At 55.5% G+C, this 14,550-nt stretch overlaps 1 protein-coding gene across 1 annotated transcript in view; it reads right to left on the minus strand.

The window, feature by feature from the left end:
• Positions 1–4,273: 4,273 nt before the first annotated feature.
• The window catches only part of GNG7 (G protein subunit gamma 7), a 156,972-nt gene continuing 146,695 nt past the window's right edge, over positions 4,274–14,550 (minus strand). The window contains exons 4-5 of the mRNA XM_057540579.1: positions 11,168–11,286; positions 4,274–7,867 (exon numbers count right to left, since the gene is read on the minus strand). Coding sequence (XP_057396562.1) covers positions 7,742–7,867; positions 11,168–11,248 — 207 coding nt within the window. The 5' untranslated portion in view covers positions 11,249–11,286 and the 3' untranslated portion in view covers positions 4,274–7,741. The remainder of the gene's footprint in view (positions 7,868–11,167; positions 11,287–14,550) is intronic.

Here is a 14,550-nt window from a genome sequence, read left to right on the forward strand (position 1 = left end):
CGGGTCCTGCCATTCCGCCTCCCCCGCTCCAGCACACCCAGGGCAGCTCTTTCCATTCGGAGCCTGAGCTGTCACTTCTTCCCATCTCCCAGCTCCAGGTAAACACCCAGACGTTCCTGGCTATGTGACTTTCCTAGCTTAAGACAACAGGAAAAAAAAAAAAAAAAAAAAAAAAAAGACAACAGAAATGCATTCTCTCTCAGTTCTGGAGGCCAGAAGTCTGAGATCAAGGTGTTGGGAAGGCTGATTTTTTCCTGGAGGCTCTGAGGGCAAAACCACGCCAGGCCTCTCCTCCAGCTTCTGGCGCTGCCAGCGATCCTTGGCTCGTGGCTGCATCACTGGATCCGTGCCTCTGACGCCACGTGGTCTCCTTCCTGCTGTGTGTCTCCCTGTGTCTCTGTACCCAGATCTCCCTGTCCTTTCTCTTATGCAGACACCAGTCATTGGATTTAGGGCCCACTCGGATCCAGTGTGACCTTGTTAACTTGATTTCATCTGCACATCCCTTTTTGTACGAGGTCATACTCACAGGTACTGGGGTTAGGACTCAAACATAGATTTTGGGGAGGGACGCAACTCAACCCAATGCCTTAGGCCAGCTCTAAAGCCCTCTCCCCGTGTCTCAGAGGAGACACTTTGGGAGTGATGACTGTAGAATTTGTTGATCTCACTCTGTGTCCCTGGACTGTATGCCATGGGATAGGTCCTTAGTAAATAAAAGCAGGAAGTGTGCTTGGTGAGAACACAGTGAGATGTTTCCTCAGCCAAACGAAAGAATTTGGAAGTATCTGTAGTACTGGGTTGATACATGTCTCCCCCAAATTCCTACCCACCTAGAAACTCACAATGTGACCTCACTTGGAAACAGGGTCTTGGGACTTCCCTGGTGGTCCAGTGGTTAGGACTCCGCGCTTCCACTGCAGGGGGCGCGGGTTCCATCCCTGGTTGGAGAACTAAGATCCCACATGCCTCGTAGTGCGGCCCAAAAAAAAAGAAAAAAAAAAGGAAACAGGGTCTTTGCAGATGTAATAGATCCGATGGGGTCATGCTGGAGTAGGGTGGGCCCTGAATCCAATGGCGGGTGTCCTTATAGGGACAGGAGTGACCACACAGACACAGAGAAGGCCTTGTGATGACAGAGGCAGAGACTGGGGAGATGCGGGACCAGCCGAGGACCAAGGATGGCCAGGAGCCACCAGAGCTGGAGAAGGCAGCAGGGACCCTCCCCTGAACCTCCAGAATTTCGGGAAGATATCTGCATGTAGCAGGGTGGGAAAGGAGTCCCATGAGAATGGGGGGCCTTCCACCCCTGGGGACTGTCTAGGGTGAAGGGTGAGCCGTGGTCTCCAGCCCTCCTTCCTCTTTGGCGGCACAATGCCTAATGGGCCTCTGTTGTTGTTGTTTAATATTTATTTATTTGGCTGCACCGGATCTTCGCTGCGGCATGCCTGAGGGATCTAGAGTCCCGACGAAGGATCAAACCCGGGCGCCCTGCATTGGGAGCGCAGAGTCTTACCCACTGGACCGCCAGGGAAGTCCCCAATGGGCCTCTTTGGATGCTGGAGGCCACAGGCGTCCCCTGGGCCTGGCCTCCCACCCAGCAGAGCCAGCTCCCCTCCTGCCATGGGGCGGGGTCTGCATCTGCACTGTACCCCGCCCAGTCCAAGGGTGACCCTCAAGGTCACTCTTGGGGTACATTCTGTGGGTTTTGCCAAACGTATATCATCCTGTGTCCAGCAGGACCTTGTCCTACAGAATAGTGTCCCTGCCCTAAAAACCTCCCTGTGACCCACCTGTTCATCCTGCCCCTCCCCACTCCAACCCCTGCAGCCAGTGATCCTTTCACCAGCTCCATGGTCCTGCCTTTTCCAGAATGTCATCAAATTGGGATCATACAGCGTGTAGCCTTTGCAGACTGACTTCTTTCCCTTATTTCCTGACTTCCAGCTTCTAGAGGTGCCGCATCCCTGGCTCGCGGCCCCTCCCCCATCCTCACAGCCAGCAGCGCAGCATCTCCCGTCTCTCTCTGCCTCTGACCCTCCCGCCTCCCTCTTATAAGGACCTTGTGATGACACTGAGGTCCCCGGGGAATCCAGGGGCCTTAACTTAATCCCACCTGCAAAGTCCCCTCTGCCCCGTGAGGGGACGTGAGCACAGGTTCTGGACATTAGGATGTGGACATCCTTGGGGTCCTGTGCACAGGCTTGCCTGGTTCAGAGCCTCCTATAAATGCAATCATGCAGGCCATCCTTCTGTGTAAGGCTGTTTGTTGGCTGTGGATTTGTGAGCCACCCAGGCTGTCGCTGGTGGTGGGTGGTTTGTCCCTTCACATGGCTGAGGGGCTTCCGGGGTAGGAGTGGCTTGATCCCCTGTTGCTGAATAGGGGACCAAGATGTTTTGGTGATGTTTTCAGTTTTGACTATGGAGAGAAGAGCTGCTCTGACATTCCTTCCAAGACTTTTTGTGGACATGGGTTTTGGTTTCTGTTAGGTAAACACTTAGGAGTGGAATCGCCAGGTCAGAGAGTAGGCGTGTGTTCAGTTTTATAGGGAAGTGCAGGACCTTTTCCCAACTTGGCTGTAGCCCTTCACACCCCACCAGTGAGCCCTGGGGGTTCTGGTTGCTCTGTGTCCTTGGCAACGCCCATCTGTTAAATTTTAGCCATTCAGGTGCATGTTGGGTAAGGTTTTGATTCTTTTTTCTTTTTGTGGTAAAATAGACAGACCATGAAATGTACCATCTTAACCATTTTTAAGTGCACAGCTCGGTGGCATTGAGCACATTCACATTGTCGGGCAACCATCCCCACCATCATCTCCAGAACTTTCTCATCTTCCCAAACTGAAACGCTGTCCCCATGAAACACTGACTCCCTATCCCCTCCCCCAACCCCTGGTCCCCACCATCTGCTTCCTGTCTCTATGGATGTGACTCCTCTGGGGACCTCCTGTGAGTGGAATCAGACAGTATCTGTCCTTTTGTGTCTGGCTCCTCTAAGTACAATGTCCTCAAGGTTCATCCATGTCATAGCGTGTGTCAGAATTTCCTTCTTTTTTATGGCTGAATAATATATTCCACTGTGTGGATGGACGTCTTGTTTATCCATCATCCATGGATGGACACGCTTCTCTTCTTGTGGACCACGGGCTCTAGGCATGCAGGCTTCAGCAGTTGTGGCTCGCGGGCTCTAGAGCGCAGGCTCAGTAGTTGTGGCGCACGGGCTTAGTTGCTCCACGGCATCTGGGATCTTCCCGGACCAGGGCTCGAACCTGTGTCCCCTGCATTGGCAGGTGGATTCTTAACCACTGCGCCACCAGGGAAGCCCTAATCTTTTTTTTTTTAAAGTTTTTATTTTATATTGGAGTATAGTTGATTGACAAAGTTGTTAGTTTCAGGGGTACAGCAGAACGGCTTTCTAATCTTATACTTATTTTTCCATGAGAAAAAAATTTTTTTCAGCTTCATATATATATATTTTCAGATTATTTTCCATTCTGATTTATTATAAGATATTGAAGAGAGTTCCCTGTGCGATACAGTAAATCCTTGTTGCTTACCTATTTTATGTATAGTTTGTATCTGTTAATCCCATACTCCTAATTTATCCCTCCCCCCTCCTTTCCCTAATCTTATACATTTGATACATAGGGGACAATTTTTAATGCAGCTGAAACGTCTATAAACGTTTTATTATTTTTTAAAAAAATAAACAGTGATACATCCATGTCTCCCTCCCTCCCTCCCTCTCTTTCTCCGCAGCACGGCACGTAGGATTTTAGCTTATACAGAGAAAGTTCTCCGCTCAGGGGCCAGAATCGCCCACTTACATATCCATTACTAAAGATTTAACTCTTCGTGGTGTGCTATGGGGCAGGGCCAAGATTCCCTCCACTTTTTCCTGGGAGTCTGGTGGTCGAGGGTGGTCTCTGGGTGACGCAGAGCAGGAAGGGGCAAGATTAAGATCTTCGCAGGCTCCAAGCTCTCGGAGGAGCGTGGCGCTTTCCCACGGCCCTCCAAACCGTGGGACCCGCGACTTACACGCGTGGAGACCCGAAATTCTCCCACTGTAGATCAGAAGCTGAAGCTCCCTTGTCTGTGCCGCTGCCTGAAGCCCGGTTCCACGCACGCTGCCTCTTCCCGGGGCAGCTGGGGCAGTGGGGGTGGAGGGGAAGCCGTCACCACAGTCACCACCGTCACCACCGCCGGAGCCAAGACCCCGCCCTGTCCCCCGCAAGCAGCGGCCAGGGAGCCAAGGAAGGGCCGGAGCCGGGAGGAAAGGAACAGTGAGCCTTTTTATTGTGCATTAATTCACTTGGTATTAACAATTCCACACAATATTCAAACACTGCAGGAAAGTGGGTGTGGCACACCTGGAATTTTTTAAAAATCAGAAATAAAAACCACTGGACATCCAAACGCAGATGGGGTAGAACCCACTAGAACCACAGATTGCTTTCTGAGAACCGGGAACCGGTCTTTACAATGTTTGGCAATGGTCTCCGAGGACAGAGGAGGAAACGGGGCGGGGGTGGGAGTGGTGTCGACATATGGCTTCTTTTCAGGGGGGCCCCGCGGCAGGTTCTTGAAGGACGAGCGACCTGTGGTGGCCTCACTGGGGCCCGGAAACTGCCCCTGGTCACTCATGCTTGGGGCGGGGGTCCGATGGCCTTTTCCTGCCCGCCCGGGGCTCGAGATGGATGAGCTGCCTGGAGGCCCAGCGACGACAGGACAGGGTGGCCGGGACATCAAAGGAAGAAAGAGCACCTTCTGCATCCCCATCCGTCCAAGGGGGCTGGAGGTCACAACCGAGTCACTTAATTCTTGGCCTGGGGGGTGACCTTTAGGGAGGATGGGGGAGGGGCTGGGCCAGGCCAGGCCCACAGGAAACACCGCAGCCCGCGGACAGAAACCCCGCGTCGCCCAGTACTGCCTTTTTTGGGTGCCTGTGTCCTTAATTCCCCCGGGATGTGGTTGAGAGGCGCCGGTTTCCCCAAGGCCCGCGCTGCCACTGCCAGCTCCCAGCCTTGCGGGGCACTTACAGTCCCCCGAACGCCCTGAAAACCATGGTTTCACGCTGACACTTGCACCAGGAAAGCACAAGCAGAACGCACTGTTGTGTGTGCCCTGATGCTTCAGGCCTATGCTGGGGACCATGATGTTGAAGAAGAAAAAAAAAGGAAAAGAGCGCTTTTTCCTCCGCTGGAAAGAAACCCACGGTGGGGCTTTTGCCCACTGCCACCTCCCTGGGCTCCGAGGCTGAGGGCACCTGGGGAGGCATCGGGGCAGGTGTGGCCATAGGGTGGGTCTGGGGGATGGTGGTCCTCCCCCTCTCTGGGCCTCAGTTTACCCAGACCGCTGGGTCCCTGGGGTCTTGACTCGGGGGCCTCTGGCCCGGTGCGATTTTGCTTCAGGGCTTGCGGGGGTGGGGAGGGGCGGCCATCGGCCGGCTGAGCCCGGAGCTAGCGATGGGGCTGCCAAACTCGGGTCCCTCCACCCCGTCGACCAGGGGTCCTGGGCTTAGCTTCCCGCTGGCTTCTCCGGGGTCACTCGGCGGGGACACGCAGTGAGGATAGGCTTGGCACAGCTGGCAGGGCAGGGGCCCGAGAGAGAGGGCAGGCCTAGGCCCGGGGACCTGTGACCTCAGCACCAGGACCCCTTGTCCTCTTCGGGGCCTGGCAGCGGGAGGCCGGGACAGTAGCGGCGCAGGAGGACGGCCGGGTGCACGCAGACCGAGCTCAGGCTGAAGGGATTAAGGCTTCTGTCCCAGAGCAAAGGGTGACCAGTCGGCAGATGGCTGGTGGGCTGTCCTCGCCGGCAGACTCGCTCTGCCAGCTGCCCCTCTGACCCTCGGGCTAAGCCCCGCTGTGCCCTGGCTTCCCCAACCCCCAGCCGTGGGGTGTGCCCGGGGTTTCTGGAACAGGCTTTGTTCTGTCCTGCTGTGCTGCCAGGCGTGGGCAGGCCAGGCGCCCCTGGGCCGCTGGCTGCCTGCGCAGTGTACAGGGGTAGCAGCGTGGGGTGGGGGGCTTTGTGGCTTCCCCCCTCCACCTGCAGGGGCGGGGGAGTGGGCTCCCCGAAGCCCCAGGTGCTCCCGGACCTGCCGGAGAGAGCTGGGTGCTGGGGAGAAGCTCGGCCCTGGGTCTGCACCCCGCGGGAGCCGGCCATGCGGGTGCTGGGCATCCTGCCAGCCTTCGCAGCTGTGCACGGTCTGAGCCCCAGGGGCGCGAGGGGAGGAGAGGCGTTGGGAGAGGAGCTCAAGGCTCCGGGTCCCACCAGCCCGTGTACCTTGTGCCGGCTGCCCAGGGCCCTCCTGCTCGGGGGGCCTGGGATCCTGACTTCCCACCCCGCCCCCGCAGGGCCGCACGGGCAGGTGGGCCACCGGGGATCAGGCCGCCGCAAGCAGGTGTGCATCTGACCCGTCCTTCTGCCTCCACCTCTTTAAATGTTTTTGTCGTAACAGAGGAAACAGCAATTATAAGAGAGCCCCCCAGCCCGCCCTCACCATCAACTACACGACACCTTACAGATGCTCCGGGCGGCCGGGTGTGAGCGCAGAGGGGAGCACTGCTGGTGCCGCTCCATTTCTGGGCAAAGGATCCTATCTCCAGGGGCCTCTGCAGCTACTTCCAGACAATTTCACACCTTTTTTTTTGGCCGGCCGCCCGCCCGGCTTGCGGGATCTTAGTCTTAGTTCCCCGGGATCCAAACCGTGCCCCCTGCAGTGGAAGCGCGGAGTCCTAACTACTGGACCACCGGGGAATTCCCTCGCACCTTTCTATACCCCGAAGCACCAGGGGGCCCCGGGCTGGCCTCCCCAGGCTGCATTTCTGCCTGAAAAATGACCATGGAGATGCAGAAAGTGGAAAAAAACAGAACAAAACACGGAAGAGCCAAATATGACCACAGCCTCTAACTGCCCACGCTGATGTCTCGTGCTTAAAACTAAAGAAAACACAGCTGGCCGTTGCAGTGACCAGAGCCATGGGCTGAAAATCCGTTTCTGGGATGGGCGGGGTCCCCAGGAAAGGGAGGGGGCCTCAGCATGGCTGTCGGATGACACATGCCACACAAAAGCCACACAGCTGGGTGACCCTAGGTGACAGGGGTGCGTTTCACAGGCAAAGCCCCCCTCCCAGCCCCTAAAATCCACGTGTGCATTGTCACACAACCCAGCTTAGCTACAGGTTCAGCCAATGACACCCGATTTTAGCGGTATGGAATTACAAGGTTTTAAATGAAAAGGAGAAAAATTTCTGAAAAAAGTTCATTATGTCCCTCCTCCCAACTCCACCCAATTTTTCTCCACTTAACACACCCTGGCCAAAAGCATCACATCATCAACCTGGCTGAAGTCCTCACAAATGGCCAACTGTGTGAGACTTGCCACCCGGCCGGGTCACCCACGCCAGCGGCTAATTCACCCACCTCCTTCCCGTCTCCCCGCCCAGCTCGGCTCTAGACCATGACTCAAATGGCAACGCAGTTTTCAAAAATCGTTACCACATCGCTTGGGCATTTCAGCTATTCCCCATCAGAAGTGGTGGTGGAGCCCGGCCCCTGACAGGGCTGTGATGTTGGGTCTGAAAATCCATCTGAACCCAGAGGATACATTTTACCCCACCTGGGTGATGGCAACTTTTTGCATTTCTTTTGGAACTAAGAGTTTTGCTTGACTGTGTACTGAATGATGCCCTGGCTGGGGGAGGGGGGGTCGGGGAGGAGCCTAGCAAGAGGGAAGATAGAGCTATAGGATAATACAAGGCTTCTTGTCCTTAAAGGGGTTCTCCGAGGCGGGGACTCCCACCAGCAGGGGGTCGTTCCGGGCGTGCTGCTCACAGTAGCTCATGAGTTCGGAGGAGGCTTTGGAGACCTGTGTGTGGGCACAAGGACAAGAGAGGAAAGATAAGAAGGGGCCGAAGCACCGTGTCCACAGCAGCACGACTCACAGCAGCCGAAAGGTGGAGATAACCCCAGCGCCCGTCACCTGAAGACACACACCGTGACCCTCCACACACGGGAGCATCACGCAGCCACAAAAAGGAGAGAAGCACTGACACTCGCTACCACGTGGACGGACCCTGAGAACACGATGCTCAGTGAGAGAAGCCAGACACAGAAGGACACACAGTGTGTGATTCCATTGATGGGAAACGTCCAGAACAGGCAGATCCACAGAGACAGAGGGCAGTTGTCAGGGGCTTGGGAGCGACTGCTCATGGGGATGGGCCTCCTTTTGGGGTGATGGAATATTCTGGAATTAGGTAGTGGTGCATTAGGTTGCACAACAATGTCAATGTACTAAGTATCACTAATGGTAAATTTTATGTCACGTATATGTATTTTACCGGAAATTTAAGATTAAATAAGAAGCAGAAGAACTGAACCTTCTCCAGAGGGGGCTGTGTGGAGTTTGAAGGGAAGGGTCAGGGGAGGAATCACTCTAAGAAAGGACCTGACGGGGAGAGCCCTGCAGGTGCATCGCCCGAGAGGCGGGACAAGGCCTTCGGCATTTGATTCTTGTGCCGTCTGAGCCGTCGGGGTCTCGGTGACCATGGTGAGGGGGCTGACACTTAGGACCCCCTGCGTCAGGGTCTCCAAAAGAGGAGGGAGGAGATGCAGGGAGGGCCCACTGCAGCCCTGGGGGAAGCTGACGTGGGTAAAGTGGTGCCTAGTGTCCGGGGGGGCCCACCCTGCTGGCAGCACCGCGGCTGTGCTGTGGGACCCGGGGGGCCCCTCGAGTCCCGGGCGCATCTCTGCGGCCTTGACCCCTCGGCAGTCCCCTTCCCACCAGGAAGAGCGGCGGGCAGGGAAAGTCTGCGGAGGGTCTTCTGCGCCCCAGAGCTGCCACCCCGGGTGCCAGGGCCCCGGGCTCGGATTCCACTGCTCCGCCTGGAAGACAAGCCCCCCGGGGCCCCTGGATGCTGCGCGCCCTCCGCTCGTCTCGCCGGCCTCTCACTCAGGCCGGCCCTGCGCTCCTGGTCGCCGTCTTGGGGCCGCAAAACCTCAGGCGGGACGGGAGGGAGACCGGTCACGCCCGACTTTGCTCCTCCCCACGTTCAAAGGCCGCCCGCGGAGGAGCCCTCCCGACATCAAACGGGCGGGTGAGTCAGCGGCCTCCGCCAGGGCCGGGGCTGGCTCGGCGCTGAGAGGAAACCACTTCAACCGGGGCTGCTCTGCCTTCAGCCCCAAGGAATGCTTTGAATGCTCAGAGTTCTGGAACATTCAGACGCCTCGTGGGAGGCGCCCCCCACGACACCACCCGGGGGGTGCGGCAGCCTCCCTCCTACCTGGCTGGGCTGGAGGTGCAAGGCAACCACAGGGGTCGGCCCCATGGCCACATGGGGTTGCGTGTCCGCACTGCCGGGCCATCCGTTCCTAACCCGCGACCAGCAGTGACTGGGGGATGACCGTGCTGAGGGAAGCAAGGCCTGAACAGATGCATGGAGTAATGGCTGATTCCATGTGTCCGCTTAGCTAGGCCAGGTACCTGGCTGTGTGGCCAAACGCCAGCCTAGATGTCTCTACGAAGGTCTTTTTAAGGTGAGATTAACATTTAAATCGATGGACTTTGAGGAAAACAGGTGACGCTCCATAATGTGAGTGGGCCACATCTAATCAGTTGAAGGTCTTCAGAGAAAAGACTGAGGTCCCTCGAAGAGGAAGGAATTCTGCCTCCCGACAGCCTTCGGACTCAAGTCGCACCAGCTCTTCCCTGGGTCTCCAGCCTGTGGTTCAGCCCTGTCAACCTGAGACCTGCCAGCCCCACGACTGCGTGAGCCAATGCCTAAAAGTACCTCTCGTGCTCCCTCTCTGTCTCTAATATATAGTCATATATCCCTGACTAATCCAGTGGGTAGCTGGAGCACAGCTAATGTGGAAGCATAAATCACCCGTGTCTTCCCTGGATGGAGACTCCCTGGTCCTCACCCAGCCACCCACAAGCTGGGGTCTGCGGCAGGAATCAGCTTCTCGGAGGTGGCTCACCGTCCTTTGCAAAGTGGACATGGGTTTGGTGAGAGGATGATTTCGAAAAGTGTCAGACAGCTTTCTCGTGTAGGAGGCCATGACTAGCCCGTTGGTCTATATCCTTTGAAAGCCCTGGATGTCATCCTGATGTCCACTCGTGGACTTAAGATTCAGCTATATAAACAAATACGGTCCCTCCACACACGGGCGCATCAGTCAGCCAAACAAAGGAGTGAAGCCCGGACACTCACTACAACGTGGACAGACCTTGAGGATGTGATGCTCAGTGAGAGAAGCCTGACACAGAAGGACCCACAGTGTGAGATTCCATTGATGGGACACGTCCAGAACAGGCAAATCCACAGACAGACAGTCGGTTCCTGGTTGTCAGGGGCTGGGGAGGGGATGTGGGGTGATTGCTAATGGGGACGGGCTTCTTTTTGGGGGTGATGGAATGTGCTGGAATTAGTCATGATGGTTGCACATTTTGAGTTCACCAAACGCCACTGAATTGCGCACTTTAAAAACGGTTAACTTTACGCAAATTAAAAAAAAAAAAAAAAAAAAAAGCCCGCAGAGCTGACTGCCCAATTATGCACTATCTTATTTTGCTTTGCATGTTCCTGGCCCCCGATGGGTTAAGCGTTTGCGAGGAGGAACTGCTTGTCCTTTTTCTTTTTTTAGCTAAAAATCAAACATGCTTATTTCAAAAAAAATGTAATCAACGCAGAAGTGGCGAAAGTAAACAGTGAAAGGCCCTGTGTCCTCTCTTCCCTGGGGCCGGGCCTCCGACTTCTCTTTGCATCTGTCGCAACAGGGGAGCTGGACAGAGCTCTGAGGATGAGGGGATGGAAGAGAAAGTGACTGTCTCACGCTGACGCTTTTGGAGGGGCCTGATTTGGCCTTCTCTGGGGCCGTCCGGGGACGGACCCCAAGGGCTGGGGCAGGCTCACAGCAGTACTCGAGGCCTGCCTCTGGTCCCACGCTGTTTATAAAGCATGCTGGTACATCAATCGTCACAACAACCCGTGATGTAGGTTTACATCAGCTGTGTCTTCCTGCTGAGGAAACTGAGGCTCAGAGAGGCTGAGTGGCCCAAGGTCACACAGCGAGAGGCAGAGCCGAGTGCAAAGCCCTGCCGTCCTGCTAGCCTCCGTGCCCACTGTTTGCTGAGGGCGTGCCCGGGGGTCTCTCCCCTGCTCACCTTGATGCGCTCGATCCCGGCTTCGATGCGGAGCTGTTCCACCAGCTTCCGAGCCTGGGCTATGTTGTTAGTGGCTGACATTGTCTGCCATCAGCTCTGGGCCCCTGTCGTCCAGAGAGCTGTGGGGAGAAGCAGACAGACGTGAGCTGGCCCGTGACGCCCCAGGACTTCAGGTGGAGGACGTCGAGGAGGGATGCCCCACTTCCGGAAGCCTCATGGGGCCCGGAAGCCCCGCCACCCTGCAGCCACGACGCCTGTGTCCCTGGGTCACGGTGAGAGGCCCGGCCAAGCACATCTTCTCCTACAGTCCCCTCCTGCGGCCGGTCGGGAGTAAGTGCTCACTGGACATGACCACTGAGGGTCCCAGGAGAGCTCATAAAACCATTGCATCGGCTCCTGGTTGGCTCAGAATGAGGGGAGTTTTCTCTGATTCCCGCTCCTGCGTTGGGACCCCTCCCCCCATACTGTTGGCACTGGGGCCGATCATTCTCTCTTGGGGGCCGTCCTGGGCCCTGTGGGGTGTCGAGCAGCCTCCCTGGCCCCCACCCACTTGATGCCAGGAGCACCCCCAGTGTGACAACCACAGATGTCCCCAGACATGACCCAGTGTCCTCTGGGGGCAGAGTCGCCCAGGGGCGAGACCCCTGGCTCTGGACCAAGGCAGATCACGTGGGAAGCCTGCCCCCGTGGGTCCTGCGTACCCCACCCCTTCTCTGCAGGGCCTGGGCCTGTTTCCTTCCTTCATTTGGTCAGTTGTCCAGCAAATTAAAATTTAATTAAATTTAAAATGTTGCGATGCCCATAGATTCACATGCATTTGTAGAAAACAGTAGAGACAGCCCGTGTACCCGCTGCCTGGTTTCCCCCAGCGGTGGCATCTTGCAAAGCTGTAGTGACATCATAACCAAGATGCTGACATTGACACAGGGGAGATGGGGGGCACTTCCACCCCCAGGGTCCTCATGCCTCCCTTCAGGGGCCACAGCCAGGTGGCCAGGCCGTGGCTACGTTCACCTTTTATACTTTAGTACCATGGCCTTGAGAATATTGTTTATTTATTTATTTATTTTAGGTTGCGATAGGCTGTAACTTAGTTTATTATGAATAAAATGTGTAGCACATCATACATTTCTACCCCACAAATTCAGTGTTAGAAGAATTCCAACACGACAGAGCTTAGACTTGGCAAGAACAATGCAACAGACAGAGTAAGGTCACTTAAACAGGAAATGGCTTGTATAAGTAAAATTAACACAAACATCTTCTAGGTATGATTTGGTCTGTAACTGGGCAGGATTAAGACAAATGCCATTCAACTTCAGTTAAAAAGTCAAAGTTTCACTGTTGTTCAAATAAAAAGTCAAAGCACGCAATGTAGAAAAAAAAATGATAAGACCATCTTAACCTGACTTACATCACATCCATATTCAATGAATTACGAGAATGCTATTTATTTATTTATTTTTTCAATGTTTATTCATTTGGCTGCGCCGGCTCTTAGTTGCGGCGTGCGGGATCTAGTTCCCCGACCAGGGCTCGAACCCGGGCCCCCTGCGTTGGGCGCGCGGAGTCTGACCCCCTGGACCGCCGGGCAGGTCCGGAAAATGCTGTTTAAATGGAACCACTCGGTAAGGAGCCTTTCGGGATTGGCTGTTTTTTCCCACTCGACCTAATTATCTGGAGATCCACCCCTGCGGCTGTGCTTATCAACAGTTCACTCCTTTGCAGTAAAGGTCCGCGGTGTGGAGGTGCCCCTTAACCCTTTGCCTGTCCGAGAACACCTGGGCCGGCTCCCGGTTCTGGCTGTGTCAGCAACAGAGCTGCCACAGGGGTCCGCGTGCAGGCTTCTGCGTGAATATAAGCCTTTCTTTCTCAGGGATAAATGCTGAGGACGGCGACTGCTTGTTTAATTTTTTAAGAGAACACCGGCCTGTTTTCCAGAGCGGCTACACAATTTTGCATTCCCACCAGCCACGTACGAGTGATGTAAATTTATTTTTTATAATTCAGTTATGCAAAATTTTTCTGTCCCTAAAGGTGGTGAAAATTCTACTATTTCCATCCAATCTACATTTAGTGAGCCCTGGGATAGTGGTTCTCAACTGGGGCCATCCTGCCCCCAGGGGACACTGGATGATGTCTGGGGACATTTGTGGTTTTCAGAACCTGGGATGTTGCTCAACCACCCCCCCCCCAACCCCAGTGCCCAGGGCGGCCCCCCACAGAGGATGGCCCGGCCCCAAATGATAACGCCAAGGCTGAGAAATCGAGTCTGATCCTTGCTCACACTGGACACCAGGATAAATCCCCGATGGTCAGCCGGTGTAAACCAGGGTGGCCCCCAGCATCTGTGAGTCACCTCCTCTCCTTCCCGCTCAGGTGTGGATTTAAATGTGTGCAGCGTCCCAGGACCTCAGAGGTCACACTGTCCTGGGGGGGAGGTCCATGGAATCCCTAACCCAGGGGTTTCACCTGGGGAGATCCTGTCCTCAGGGGACACTGGGAGACACCTGCGGACGTCTGTGGTCGTCATGACAGGGAGAAGGGCTCCTGGCATTGAGATGGGATCAGAGAACGACCTGGCCCCAGTGTGCGCGTGGCCCGGGTTGAGGACGCTCCCAGTGGGTCCACGCAGTGTTCGTTTGGGATGGTGGGGTGCAGAGCCCAGGTTCAGGAGTCCTGGGGAGCTGCCCGACTGGGCTGGCGTTTACCCAGGTCTTTCAGTAGCACCGTGTGCTTCTGTCATCATACACTGTACCTCTGTCTGTTTCCCAGAGGGGTAGCTGCAGAAAAGTAAAGGCAGAGTTCAGGTTCTCAAAAAATTTCCCTTTTGGCAATAAACAAGAACGGACCGTGGACGTGCATGTCTCGGATGGCCCTCCAGGGAATCGCGCGGAGTGAAAAGGCCAGTCCCCAGAGCCACATGCCGCGCGGTTCCATGTACAGAACATCCCCGAGACCACAAGGTCATGGAGATGGAGGAGAGGTTCGTGGTTGCAGGGGGGCGGCGGCCTGGGGAGGGGTCTGGGTAGACAGGCGGACACGGGGTCCTCGTGCTGTGTGAAGTGCTGGAGATCTAGACTGTGTGTGTGTGTGTGTGGTTCACGTGTCTGCACAGGGGATAAACTTGCAAAGATCCTAATATACACACACAAGTAAAACTGCAGGAATCTGCGTTCGGTAGGTGATGTAGGGACTTTCTGTGATCTGGTACAACTGCGTGTGAATCTACAGTGATCTCCATCCAAGTTCCATTTAAAAAAAAAAAAAATCCCTTCCACACTGCTGGCTGCCTGCCTTCCCGCCAGACACCCAGGCCCCTTTCTGGGTCAGAAAAGGCCCGAGTGTGTCTGCTCTGGGCGTACAGGGCCCACGTGTGGGCT

This window comes from Balaenoptera acutorostrata, chromosome 2 (assembly GCF_949987535.1).
Source record: "Balaenoptera acutorostrata chromosome 2, mBalAcu1.1, whole genome shotgun sequence".
Lineage (NCBI taxonomy): Eukaryota > Metazoa > Chordata > Mammalia > Artiodactyla > Balaenopteridae > Balaenoptera > Balaenoptera acutorostrata.